This window comes from Lactuca virosa, chromosome 5 (genome assembly GCF_052849685.1).
Source record: "Lactuca virosa cultivar CGN04683 chromosome 5, Lactuca_virosa_CGN04683_v6, whole genome shotgun sequence".
NCBI lineage: Eukaryota > Viridiplantae > Streptophyta > Magnoliopsida > Asterales > Asteraceae > Lactuca > Lactuca virosa.
In genome coordinates, this window is record NC_136430.1 from 396397981 (window position 1) to 396413316 (window position 15336).

General features: G+C 31.1%; 1 protein-coding gene across 1 annotated transcript; it reads left to right on the forward strand.

Annotated features, from left to right (window-relative positions):
• The first annotated feature begins 1070 nt into the window (after positions 1–1070).
• On the forward strand, positions 1071–9560 carry LOC145117172 (protein DETOXIFICATION 53-like). The gene is made up of 3 exons (XM_079053473.1): positions 1071–1133; positions 1398–1608; positions 8034–9560. Exons 2-3 carry the CDS (start codon positions 1432–1434, stop codon positions 9420–9422), a joined length of 1566 nt encoding a protein of 521 aa, XP_078909599.1. The 5' UTR covers positions 1071–1133; positions 1398–1431; the 3' UTR covers positions 9423–9560.
• Positions 9561–15336: the final 5776 nt, after the last annotated feature.

A 15336-nucleotide genomic window follows, 5' to 3' on the forward strand; every position in this document is an offset into this window, starting at 1 on the left:
AAAATGCAAGCCAAATTGCTAGAAGAATTCTGAGTTCGTCAGAGAAGATATAGAGCTGAGAAAAGTGTGTTGCGGCTCAAAGATAAAGGATTTATTTATACTTGACAGTTATGATTTTCGTATTCGTAATTAGTCAAGTAATCTCAGAATTAGTGGTATGATCAAGAGTTTCCAAAACTAACGCAGTTTGCAAATTTTACCATAATAATCCACTAGAACTTTACCATAATAACCCTTTAAAATTCAGATTTTCCAAAACTAAATTAGCCGTATCTATACTTGACAGCGGGACCACCGCTAGGGGCTCTGCTCCTTGAACCCCGCAAGGGGGCGCGATCCCCTTGACCTCCGTTATTTTTTTTAATACCGACTTATAATTGAATCTTATATATGTGTTTACTTCGCATACACCAAACATATAATATAATGTACAAACTATAAACCCTTGGCTCATATATTAGTTCTAGTAACACAAAATGTTTGGTACACTAAAAACTCCAACAACCCAAGTGTGCACTTCGCACCCTGTCTCAAAATACAGTTAAACAGAACTCAACTTATCTAAAATGAAATATTGACTACACTAAATGTAAATATGTTAATAACATTAAAATCACCAACATTTCGGTCGTTAATTTTTTTTTTGTATGTAAATATTTTTATTCAAAGTTGTAGCCGTGATTTCCCAAACCAAGAAATTTGAATTACAAATTTATTAACCGCAAATTGCAAAACTTTATAACCATATACATATAATGTGCCGAGCTAGTTATATTATATTAACATTTTAGATATCTTTCTAGGCTAATCATGGCATGCACGTAAAGCATTGAACATAACAATGCTTATTGTCACCAAACATTGAGCATCGTTGTATATATGGATGCATTTTAAGAATGATAATGCCTTACTGAATAAGAGCTCAAATAGTTATTTTTTCTCTGTTGGAGAAAAATGGAAATGCATTGGCGAATGCATTCAATCATGTGTTGATGACTTGGAGTTGAGTTGTAACATATGCATGTGTGCCCTCATCTTTTGTCTTTCAACACTTCCAAGGCCATGGTCGAGGAAGAAGTTCACAGCCAAGTATTAAACGACGAACCAGCAGAACCTACTTCGAAGATTTTAAGGTTCGCATATATATTCATAAAAAAGGCATTTTAGTTCTTCTGAACATCATATTATTTTATGCTTGAGGATATTATTATTTATTTCTGTACACCCATGAAAACAGCCCATCATTTCCGAAGGAATACTTTTCCTTTGAATTCATTCAAATAATATTCTTTATGAAATCCACTCTCATTCCACTCTGTAACCACGCACCAGTTCCTTCCTCTGAGCTCTCTATTTCTTTAATATTTCTCACGACAAAACACACGAACTATTTTCAGTGAGTTATCTCCAGTGTCTGTTTCAAAAGCGGGCATGTGCATGATGGATGTAAATGAAGCAGGGCCTAGGGATACTGGTACTGTCATTGTAATCAATCATGAAAAGATTAAACAAAAGAAACAACCATCAAAGATTCAAGATAATGGAATTCATGGAGCAAGAGAAGATAACTACTGTAATCCTCTTCGCAGACAAGTACTTCTACATAAGGTTACTCTCTCTCTCTCTCTCTCTCTCTCTCTCTCTCTCTCTCTATGTATATATATGTATCTACTATACGGAGTTAGAGGCTTAGGATTCAAATCATGGATTAAGCTCTGAGATGATAAACCTTAATTTGAGTGCATAAATGTCATATATCTTAATGCATTTTCATGTTTATGGTTTATACAAGTGGCCTAGTTGGGGTTAGCTGATCATGTGTAACATTCCAAATTGTTTTGATGTCGGTCAGTTTCCACATAATATCAAATGCTTACTAGAAAATCTCCATTCTTTCACTTGTTGATTTGTAAACTTAGTGTTCTGCTTTTCCACGTATTTTTCAGTGTTCTTTTAAGCTACTCATCTACTTCATGCACACCTTATCTGAAGTTACATATATTTATCGAAGTGTAAAAAGATAGCATTTGTCAATGCTCATATACAAAGCAATAACGTGGGTGAATAATTAATATTACGGATATCACATTGTTTCAGAATTAATGTAACATTACATGGTAATTCGTTCATAACTGAATGAAACTAAACCCTTAATTAGTTCATTTGTGATTTGCACCTGTAATTTGGTTGAAGATGATAAATTTAATTAATAATCGCAAGAATGATTTACTTTTCTACACTGGAAGTACATTCAAAGGAATTGCAGTGCTAAGGAAAGGTAACATCGAGTTACCATTGACATTATAATCCCAATACACAAAATGCTGCAAGATAAACCCCATCAATGCCAACCAGATCGATCTATGTACAATGATTTTGTGCCCGTTAGTTACCACAAATAAATCAAAATTACTTGGACCATCAACTTTTCCATTATGAAAGATTCTCAAACTTTTTTCCGGACCACAAAAGTTTTGAAAAAGGTTAGGGAAAAAGTCACCAAGTTGTAAGTATTATATCATTTACACCAAATTATAAGATACAACTTAACAATTTTTTATTGGCTTGAGTCGGATTTGTACTTTTCAAGTAGTTTTTATTGTTCTCTAAGCAATTTATTTTCCTGATTGCAAAAAGTTGGTGGTACATACCAACAAAGTTTGCTTTTATTCGGTAAGTAGCAATTATCATAGTTAACTTTTTCCCCGTTTAATATATATAACTAATTATGTGTACTTAAACCAATGTAACTAGCATCACATGATTCCCATCTTTCCCAGTTTAATTTCTGAAAAGTAATGCATGCTTGTGAATGGCCATACAAATTAAGCTTATGCTGGTGTACCAAATATTATTGTAGGTTGATGCAAATTAAGTAATAGTTTAATTAAAAAAACTTTTAATCTACTCTTAAATCTATATTTCTACATTTTTGTCCAAAATATGAATTGGACTCTCAACCGTAGTTGCACATTTTCTAACAAAACGAAATACCACTAGAGCACATATGGTTAATTAGGTAATAATTTACTAAAAGTATAATTACTTTGATTACCTTTATGTTCAAGGCATGAGGGGAACAAATCGATGGAAGTTTCATTTGGTGACCTTGTGGTTTATACATGTAAATGACCAATGTTCAATTATAAACATATGTTCATCTCTACCATTTGGATTTATGGTGACTTGATAAGACATGTAGAAGATATAATGAGCAACCCATTAACCGGTGTTCAAATTATGTCACTACTTAGCCCTTGTGGCTATGAAGGTTCATTTATATTAACTCCGCGATATTAGTCATATAGCCTCATGTTTCTAGTATGCGATTAGTCGGTGTGCTAAAGTGGCTTGGAAACCCTTGCTAGAAAAGTCCACTTAAAAAAAACATATGTTTATATATGAACATCAACATGACTTATGTTCATAAATGAACATGAGTCATTTTAATGAGGCTTTGTAGTTAAGTTGTATAATTTGGTTTTATGGTGAACCAAACCATATATATATATATATATATATATATATATATATATATATATGTATGTATGTATGTATGTATGTATGTATGTATGTATGTATGTATGTAAAGAGGACTGGGAAGGAGTAACATTGGGAAAGAAAGATTGTAATAACCACATGGTAGTTTTCTTGCGAAGAATCCATTTCACAAAAGAACAAGACATATCCATATGAAGTACCATTATAATTTTCAGACATATCACATATGTTTAGTAAGGTTGTGACAATAAAGAAGTTGAAGCTTATGTATGGTTTCAACCGACCTTCAAGATACATGAAGAGATGGTTTGGGCTAGAGAGAGATTAGGTTTAATGAATTGCATAGGTGTAGATTGGTTGATCAACCTCTAAGTGGAATATTGTTGCGTTGTGGAGTATGATCTATGTTGTCAGCTATAATGTAGTTCTACGATGCTTGAGCATAAGGTTTGTGATACTTATCAAAAGTTCTACAATGCTCGATTTTGTGGTGTGTGGTGCCAAACAGTTTAGTTGTAGGGCTTAGAGCATAGGGTCAGACCCGATGGTGATGTTTTAGGCTTATACGTCATGGCTTACAAGCAATCCTAGGCAATTTTTTTCATTATAAGTAGATCTCCTTATACGTTTGTAACTCTAAGCAGAAAGATTGTGGCAACTACAAATCTAATAAAAATCTCTTTAGTTCACATATGGGTTAGCATGATCACTCTGATCGAGTAAACCATGTAGATCGTTGTGTTCTTATTTTTTTCTTCACATCTTTATTATGTTTGTTTATCGAATTCTTATTCCTAGCACAACTCTCATTTGAGAAAAATATATAATTTCAGAGTAGATTTTGGGGCCTAAAAATAGTATTGCAAATGATTGACTGTTAAACAAGTACGACTAACCTTTTGTATTATCAACCGTTTATTTGATCGTTTGCCCTTAGACTTCATTTTGGTCCTCAGTAGCTCATTATTCTTTCTTCTCAATATTCTTCTTCGGTATCTTTATCTTTTGTGTTGGTTTAATTATTCAATACTAACTTTTATTACTACCACCTATTTGTGCTTCTCCATCTTATGATCGTTCCAAAAGGAATGTTGTCATCATGCATTCTAGCACTCTGGTATGCGATTTCAATACAAGATTTTTGACATATGACATAAGGTATATGGTTAATTTTGAATTTTAAAATTTAGATACTTCCTTAAAATAATGGCTAGAAAAATAGAAGTATACATCATAGTTTATACTACAACAATTACATAATGAATAAAAGTAGGAATATACATCTATTTTCGATGACAATATAAATAATTTTCATTTTTCAAAAACAAGATATCATATATTTCCATCCCTCATTGTAATATACTATACCTAATAAGTACATCCATTATGCATGGTTTAATGAAATGTTTGAATGAGATGAAAGACCTAATTAACATCCATTAGGTGAAACTCAATTATAATAAGATACCAAGTTTATATTCAATTGATTTGGAGTTTAATATTGATCATTGAATTGTTTAACGAGGGAAAAAACAATTTTTTACTTTTTATTTTTAAATATAGAGTTGAACTTTATAGAGTTAAGTCATTGAATAAAATGGTAACTTTATATTAAAAATGAAATGCTTTATATGTAAATTCATTAAATTTTAGAGTGTTCCATGCATTATTAGTATTCTTAATTGTTTGAGATTTTCATTTCTCTCTCGATTTAAGAAATGTTCCTAGGCCGTCATAGTTAAGTTCATTTATTGTCATTATCAATATCAATCAGGATTGTATAAGAACTGTTCAATGAAAAATTCGTTTATGTTTTTCTATTTGATAAATAAATGAATATTAACAAGATTTTTTGTTTGAGCAGTTAAACAAACAAATATAAACAATATCCTTGTTTGTTAATTTGCATTTGTGGACGTTCATTAATGTGACCTCATTTATGTTTGTTTATTATTATTATTATTATTATTATTATTATTATTATGTGATAGGTTTTATTCTTTATAAATCTATGCATAAGGCAGAAAATTAGTTAACTCTTAAGTTCACATGTAACCTATTTTGATCTATGTTTTCTTTAATGATAACAATAAACTATGAACATCAAGAACCCTAATGGTAACCTGTTATAATCGAAAAATACATAGGATTAGGGTTACATACATCTTGATTATTGTAGTAAATAATCACACAAATAGTCTTCTTGAAAACCTTGGAAATCAAGCATCAAAAGTTTAGTACCTCTAGTGGTTTGTATCCAAAACCTTCGAATGAAGAGGAGAGAGGAAGAAATTTCATTCTGATGCTTCTTAGGAAGGTCATGAACCAAAATAATGAGCCAATGGGTCCTATTTATAGTTTAGGTAACTTGCTGGAAAAATTTGATTTGAATTAATTAAATAATAGATTTAATCTCATTTCAAATCTTTTCCTTATCTGCATCCATGATGCTTCTAGAAACCTTAGGAATCAAGCCAAAACCGTCCATACCATGGATGGTTCTAGAATTGCTTCTTTTGTTCAACTATTGAACAATTACAATTCATCCGTTGCACCTTTAACTAATTTCAATTAATCCCGAATTAATTTCAGATTAATAGTTAATTAATTCTAATTGATTTCTTATTAATTTATTAACCATATAAATTAACAAGTAAATTATTTAACTATTAATCTCATGTTAATTTATTAATCACATAACAAATTAACATATTAATTATCTATTCCAAATTAATATATTAATCACATAATATATTAACAAATTATCTCTCTCTCTCTCTCTCTCTCTCTCTCTCTCTCCTAATATCATTTCTACCTATTCCTGGTTATGAGTGCAACTCAAAAAGGACATTGCTTCTATTTTCAAGTTTATATCAATTTAGTTATGAGCTTAGCACTAGTAAAAATTGTGTTATGGCGTCGGTTTTTGAAAACTGGGTCTTCTCGTCATATTTCTCGTCACTAAATGTCATAAACTAATTCACATGATTGTTTCCACGATAGTTTACCGAAAACAAGTCACCATTGCATATCAGACTTCACACATTCACATCGGTTTTACATAAAAAAAGTGACAATTAGTGCGACGGCCTAAAATGGTGGGCAAATGTCCTCTTTTTGAAACGGGTCCGTTATTAAGCGAGACAAAAGGTATTGAGGTTTCATTTTAAATGATTCAAATCTTATATTGAAATTTGTAACCTGAAAAAACCCGTAACAAGTCGTGCCACGGTCGAAAACCATGGCCAAATGTCATCTTTTACAATGGGTTTTCTTATGTTATTTGTACATTTACCTTGTGTCGGGTATTAAGTGAGACGTAAAGACATAAGGTGATAAATACATAAGGTGTCGAAGTTTCATTTTAAGTGATTCCCTCTACTTATTTAGTTTAGATAAATATTAAACAATTACAATTCACCCCTTGCACCTTTAACTAATTCCAATTAATCCCAAATTAATTTCAGATTAATTCTGATTAGTATTTAATTAATTCTATTTGATTTCTTATTAATTTATTAACCATATAAATTAACGAATTAATTATGTAACTATTGATAGCATGTTAACTTATTAATCACATAATAAATTAACATATCAATTATCTATTCCCAGTTAATATATTAATCGCATAATATATTAAAAAATCATTTCTCTCTCTCTCTCTTTCTCTCTCTCTCTTTCTCTCTCTCTCTCTCTCTCTCCTAATATTATTTCTAGCTATTTCTGGTTATGAGGAAAATCCAAAAAAGATTTTGCTTCTATTTTCAAGTTTATACCAATTTAGTTATTATCTTAGACATCTTAACCCAACAATATGTTATTTAATATATATGTATATATAATATAATAAACTATGTATAATTTAACTAGTGAGAGTGAAAGTGGCACTTCCGATTGTGATTTAAGTTTTAAAACTTCTAGAGTTCATAAAAATATCAAAATTGACACAAATAAGTACGATCAATGAGAAATGTTAACAATGAACTTTTACGATTATTGATTTGGATGTTTAGGCTTATATATATATATATATATATATATATATATATATATATATATATATATATATATATATATATATATATATATATTTATTTATGTTTTTTTGAAGTTCGTTAATTTATAATCGTGTGTAGCGATTCGTTTAGCAACTTAATGAACGTAAACGAACAAACATAAACAAAAAGATTCGTTCGTTTACCAGTTCGTTCGTGTTTGTTTGTATAAGTTAGCTAAACAAATTAACAAACCACCACGAACAAAAAGTTTATTCATGTTCGTTCGTTTAAATAGTCGAACAAACGAACGAAAATGAATAAACTCGTGTTTGTGTTTGTTCGGTTCGTTTACAGCCTTAAGATTATTAATTAATACATGTATGTTTATGATCATTTCCGGTTATAATTAAATATTTTTTTGCCGTTCAAAAGGAAAGTTAAATATTTTGTCAAAATATGTGGTTTATAAAAGGTTAAGTTTACTTTGTGACTGAGAAAAATTGATATATTCTGAATTTGTTTGTGATGTAGGTGGTTGAAGAACTAATATTACTAGGAACATCAGCATGTCCAGTGGCAACAACCACCTTCCTTGTATTTTCGAAATCCGTAATCTCCATGCTCTTTTTAAGCCACATGGGAAAATCTGAACTAGCAGGAGGAGCTTTAGCCATTGGTTTTGCAAATATCACAGGCTTCTCAATCATGAAAGGACTATGCATGGGAATGGATCCCATTTGTTTTCAAGCCTACGGAGCCAAAAGATATTCAGTCGTTAGCCAAATCTACATTAAAACGTTCTTTCTCCTCTTGCTTATTTCCATTCCCATCACATTTCTATGGCTAAACATCGAGCCTGTTCTACAAGGCCTTGGTCAAGACCGTGTTATCACAAAGGTTGCAGCATCATACTTAGTGTTCTCTCTCCCAGAACTCCCAGCCTTGGCACACCTTCTACCATTGCGTTCCTTTTTGAGGACGCAAGGGTTGAATTCACCTGCCACCATTTCTGCCACTTGCGCTACAATCTTACATATCCCCATAAATTACTTTCTTATTACTTATTTAAACCTAGGGATGAAGGGCATTGCATTGGCATCCACATGCTTCACATATAACATGAATATTGGTTTGGTGCTATATCTTTACCTATCAAAAGTAGCAATCAAACCTTGGGTTGCAACAACCAACATGGTGTTTCTTTTAAAAGGTTGGGGGCCATTGTTGAGTCTAGCCATCCCCAGTGTATGCTCGGTTTGTTTGGAGTGGTGGTGGTATGAAATCATTCTTTTTCTTAGCGGATTGCTAGAGAACCCTGAGTCTTGTGTAGCTGCAACTGGGATCATAATGCAGCTAACAGGCATCGTCTATGTGTTACCATTTTCTTTGAGTATGAGCATATCGCAACGCGTAGGACATGAGTTAGGAGCTGGGCAACCAGCTCGTGCACAGTGGGCTGCAGGAGTCGGGATTTCAATCGCATTTATATATGGACTTGTAATCTCTATAATATATATTGCTTTGAGAAATGTTCTTGGAATATTGTACACTCGTGAAACACAAATCCTTGTCTTGCTTTCTTCATCACTACCTATTATGGGCTTCGCTGAAGTGGGAAATGCCCTGCAAACGGCGGCTTGTGGGGTGTTGACTGGTTCAGCTAGACCCAAAGTCGGGGTGAGGATAAACATAGCTGCTTTTTACCTTATAGGACTTCCTATGTCAATTGTGATGGCTTTCATCTTGAAGATGGGTTACCAGGGATTATGGCTAGGGTTGGTTGCATCACAAGTTGCTTGTGCGTTATTGATGGTGTATACGTTGATAAAAACTGATTGGATTAATGAATCTAAGAGAGCAGAGGAACTAACATTGATTGTGAATAAGGATGATACAGAGTCAATAGAACTTGTCCCTTGATGTCAAGTCTTGTATATATTTGTTTCATCTTGGGACTTTTTCAGAGTGCTAATGTTTTACACTTCCTGTTTAAAGCTTTTTGTAACATTTTTTTAGAGGACATTACTCTTCTTATTTTGGTTTTTGCTAGATGATTAATTGGTTTATTGATTCTTGTTAGGAGTGGAAATAGAGAGGAAAACCGCACGGAATAAAGTATTTTTATTTTTTAGCATCACATATTAGTGTTATTAAACGTGCAATTGTTCATAAGACATGATCAATCAGTATTTTACTATTATAAGACCAAATATAACTTGTCCAACAAAAAAATTATTCTTCCTTCTAGTAGCACCATCATCTCATTTGAGGTCCAAACATCCAAGTTCCAACATCATTTTTAGTTATTTGTTCCTAAACTCTGGCTACTAGGCTAAATTTGAGGTGCTCTAAACTGTTGTATAAAATTCAGTGTTGCAAAACTGGCCTACTCGGCCGAGTACTCGGAATCGGCCCTCCACCGAGACGAGTTATGTGAACTCGGCAAAAACTCAGATTAAGTCAAACTCGGTCAACCTCGGTCAAAACTCGGGTCTACTCGCTCTTACTCGGACCTACTCGGTCAACAAAGTCAAACTCGGCCTACTTGGTCAAACTCGGTCAAAGGGTCAAAATTTTCATAAAAAGAGAAAAAAAATAAAGAATTTCAAGATTAATATGTATAATACACTTAATGATTTATTATTTAACACACATGTGATTATTACTACATATATATATATATATATATATATATATATATATATATATATATATATCTTAAATTTTTAGTAATTATTCACGAATTAAGAGAGTTGTATATATTTTAGTTTTTATGTATTCACATGTATCTAATTTTGTTATATATTTCAATCAAATTATGATTTTAACTTATGATTTTGACATATATAATTTTCCTAAAAATATTTCTACATGAATTACCGAATCCGAGTACTTCCCGAGTACTCCCGAGTACTCGCTACTCGGCAGTCGGCCGAGCAGGCACCGAGTAGCGAGTTCTACAACCTTGATAAAATTATATATATATATATATATATATATATATATATATATATATATATATATATATATATATATATATATATATATATAAAATTAAAACTGTCCTATGAATTAAAGTAAGAATTTCAATTGATTTATGTTTTTTTGGGTGGATGAAGAGCAAAACAGTAAGATCACCCCTCAATCTCACACCACCAGGAAAGGTTTGTACAAATAGGTGAAAGGAGCTGCTAAATTGTTAAGGACAAAAAACATAATGTAGAAGTAAAGTTGGTGTTATACATCCTTTAATCCTCCAAACAAGATTAAAATAACATTCACCTTTAACTTCAGCTGTCCACCTATAATACACTGTAAATTGGAACATTATGTTCTTGTAGAACAAATTGATTCAATATAGTAACAAACTGAAAGAGCAAGTCAGGTTGTAGATTGAATGATGTTTCACATCATTTGTCGTAAAATGGAAATTCCAGATCAGCAACACTAATAAGGCAAGGAATTAAATATTTTTAATAGGAAATGTCATGATATACAACAATGACATAGCTTCTCAAAACAACTAGCTTTACTACCATAAACATTGTACCAACATTTGGGCTCTCCCTTAAAAGTATATATGAAAAATGATTGAGAATACATTTCAAGATAATATAAAATTAAACTATTATGATTAAGACATAAATGCACGTAAGTGACCAACAAGTTACATTCCAATGGTTATAATTCATGGAGTAGAAGCAATGGTCTTCAAAGTGCCAACAAAAAGATGAAAACAACATCCCAATATAAAGAAAGGGCACCATAACACCAACATGTTATGATGGACAATACGAAGCATCGACCCTTGTAACTTGGGAGGTTGTTAAGATTCCATAGACTAGCACTATAAATGATAGTCTATGATCGAGGAAAGCCAGTACTCATAATTTACACATAAAATATGAAAAATTGAGAACAAACATAGTAGGTACATACCATAGAGCATGTTTAAGGAAGAACAAACTCAAGTTTTGTTACCAATAACAGAAAGGGTAAATTGGAAAATTTTCTAGTGAAACCAGACAAAAAATGTATTAAAGTTGGCTTAAAAAATTAGACAAATGGATTTAATTGTGTTTTTTTTTAACAAAATACTTTCTTATAAGATAAATTGTTCTATTGTTTTATGCAGTATGAGTTCTGAATTTCGTAGTGTACAATCTTTGTTTTTCGCAGTCAACTTGACATGATGATACATGCTTTTTCAGAAAATACAATGTTTTTTACAGATTTTCACAATTAATGACATTTTTCACACTCTAATTTTTCAAAACCGGCATCATTTTAGCATAAAATAATAATCACATGCCACCAAAATTTTTTGTAGTTGGTTGCCTATTAAAATGATGGCTATTTTGAGATTTTTTTTATTTTTTATTTTTAGCTATTTTTTGGAAAATATTTAAGAAATTTTCTTTTAATATATTATAACTTTTGCGGTGAATTTCGTATACATTCTTTATAGACATTAAAATATTATATTTGTCCAATCTAATTTTAAAATATCATAATTATCCTTTATAAACATTGAAAATATCAAATTTGTCATAACCTTTATTTTTAACATCTTTTAATATTTTATAATCATTTTAAATTCTTATATTTTTTTTATCATCTTACAATTCTATTATTATCTTATCAAAAACTCATAAGTTTGCTTCACTTCCAACCTATTAAGGTTTTGACCATAATTATTTTCATCTCACAATCCTTTTACGGTTTGTTAACACAATTTTGATCCATAAAATTTTCACTATCATTCTTTTAACTCAATTTGCCGTCAATAAAACCTCTTCTCTTAATTCTTATTTTAGTTTGCATTCGTAAAATTTAACATTAATTTTTTATACTTAATTGTATCATACATGTGATTTGATTTGATTTTACTTGTGTTGATATACGATACTGCCAAAGTATTTTTGAGTGTTTTTTTGCAATTGATTTTATATGAGGATTACTATGTGTTTGTATAATTGAGTTTAGTTTTAATAGGTGGACCTATAATAATATAAAGAAAATTTGAGTTTAAATTCAAAATTTTGAATTGAGTTCATCCTTCACCCGTTGAATTTGGATCCAATATTAAGATATGGGCAATGTCTAATGGGAATATAGCACAAGTCACTAATGTGCTGTTTATTTTTTCGAAACGAAAATTTATGAAGTCAGCGAACCACCTCTACAACCCTCTGCAGCAGAACAGGTGAACCAGACGGCTGCAGCCTGTAATGAGAAGAATGCTTGTTTTTTAATATCTCCAGGCTACTGCAATAAACTGAAATTTAAATAAACTGATTTTACTAATTGAAAACATTTCTCAACACCGAAATTTTAATAATTCTAGTCATAAAACATTGAAAGAATACAAAAAAGAACATGTAAAAAAAACAAAAATATAAAATTTCTAAAAAAAATCTAAAAATGTAAAAAAAGTTATCAGTTTTTTTCCTAGAAAAAAGAATTTTAAATAACATAAAAAAAATAAAAAAAAAGAAAGAAAATATTGCAAACAATGTCTAGAAAATTCGTAAAAAAATCACACATATTAAAAAAGATGCAACCGGAACTAAAAATATTATTAAAAGAAACGATAAAAAAATAATAAAAGTTTTTTTAAAAAAATAAGTTATAAAAAATCATGGAAACTATAAAAAGAAATTGTATCAAACCCGTAAATGAAAGTTATAAAAAAAATCAAAGTTTAAAAAAAAAGATGCAACCGAAATTGAAAATATTATTAAAATAAACAGTAAAAAAATTTTAAAAAAAATCAAAGTTTTTTTTAAAAAAAAAAAAACCCAAGTTATAAAAAATTATGGAAACTATAAAAAGAAATTGTATTAAATTTGTAAATAAACGTGTTTTAAAAAAAATCAAAGTTTAAAAAAAGTGAAGTTATACCAAAAATTTTAAATAAATCACTTGGAAAAAATAAAAATTAAAGAGGTTTGAAGAAACAAATCAAGTGTTGCGCCGCACAGAAGACGTGCAAAGGTTTTGTAGTCTGAATTCTTCCAAAAAACAAACTGTTGTGAGAGTTTTGATACATGAAAAGTGATCTTTTAACAATCCGAAGTGAAGCCAATTCCAAAGTGAGAAGTGTTCCGAGATGATGTCAATTCCGAAGTGAAGGCCGATCCAAGATGCATCTTTTGTTGCTTGCTACTTGAGTCTGTAATGTGCATTAAACGTTCCTTGTACTACTTTGTCTTTAGTCATTGTTTTATTGTATAGTACATGGGACAAGATCAATAGAAGCGACTTTGTCAGTCTGTTGATCTTCAGTTGTCTTCTAGTCCATGCACTTTATGGGATTTGTCCTTTTATCACTCCTTGTCTATTTAAGGAGATGTAAGTTTCATTCTATGTACAAATGAGTGCAACATTCTCTTTCACATAAATACCAAGAATCATTCAGTCAAATCATTCTCTTTAAGGAGATGTAAGTTTCAGTTGTCTTCTAGTCCATGCACTGTATGGGATTTGTTCTTTTATCACTCCTTGTCTATTTAAGGAGATGTAAGTTTCATTATATGTACAAATGAGTGCAACATTCTCTTTCACATCAATACTAAGGACCATTCAGTCAAATCATTATCTCTATCATTCTTGTTGTTCTCAAAATCACTTTACATTGTTCATACTTACTTTTACTTATTTTGAGCACTTTGTTGAACTTCTAATTTCGAGACAAGACTGGTTTACCACACTTGATTGAACTCTAATATTAGTATCAAACATTGATCTTAAGTTAATTCAAGGTTTGAGTTTTCAAACCTTGTCCATACAGATCTTTTTGCTTTCACAATTGGTACAGATCCTAAGTGGTTGTCCTTTGAATCCATAAGAATAGATTATAGTTGATTGAAGATTACCTTGGTATCTTAATCATTTCTGTGTTCAGGATAAAAGTTCTTCTATATACCACTTCAGCTCTAATATCTTAACTTCAATGGCTGCTTCTAATCAAACTCAACAAATGTATTCAATGAAAATAGCAAATAGCATGGGTTGCCCAACGCGTGCCCCATTGCTAGTTGTTGAATCGTATGATCACTGGAAAGTTAGAATGGAGAGATTTTTTCTTGGTAAAGAAAAATGTGAAGAGATATGGAGATCAGTGAAAGAAGGTCCTCATGTTCCCGTAAGACAAATGGCCAGAGATGTTGCTGCTACACTCATGGGTCAAGAAGAGCTCCGTCCAACGCCACTAACTGATGGGTTTTGATACAAAATATAAGTTTGATTTTTCATAAAAACCGGCAACAGAAGCTCTAAAAATAACAATATTATTTTCAAGTTTATAACAAAACCAAACCATCTAGGATCCATTTATAGAGGTTAGAATGATATTAAAAACAACCATATGATGTTTTAGAGATAACCTTTGAAGCCTTTGAACCCACTTGGTTTTTGGGTGTTGATGAAGATAGCAAAAAATCAAAGGGTATGATTTTCTCTATGTGTATCCACCATCAAGAGTAAGGCACTTGGAATGCTAGTTCCTTCTTGTATTATTGAGTTTCTTAAGCCTTTAAGTGCTTAACTAAAATAAGCACCAAAGGAGACAACTCAATAGGTCTTCTAATCACCAAACTAGCTTCAAAAGAGAGAGAGGTGGAGAGTAGAAGAGAGTTTCGGCCATATGGAATAATGGAGAGAATTCACTAGAAAAATTTGCTTCAAACTCATGCAAGACCCCTCTTTAAATAACCATGCAAAAGCAAAAGCAACACCATATAATAATATAAAGTATTTACTAGCTTTTAGGAGCATGGGAGGAAGGTTGACAAGAAACCTCCCATGCTTGTCCAAACTTTCGGCCAAAGAG

What these genes read in the sequence shown, in the direction of transcription:
- LOC145117172 (XM_079053473.1), top strand. Translation starts at nt 1,432, where the DNA reads ATGTGCATGATGGATGTAAATGAAGCAGGGCCTAGGGATACTGGTACT. An exon ending in GACAAGTACTTCTACATAAG is followed by an intron (nt 1,609 to 8,033) that starts GTTACTCTCTCT and finishes TTTGTGATGTAG; the next exon opens with GTGGTTGAAGAACTAATATT.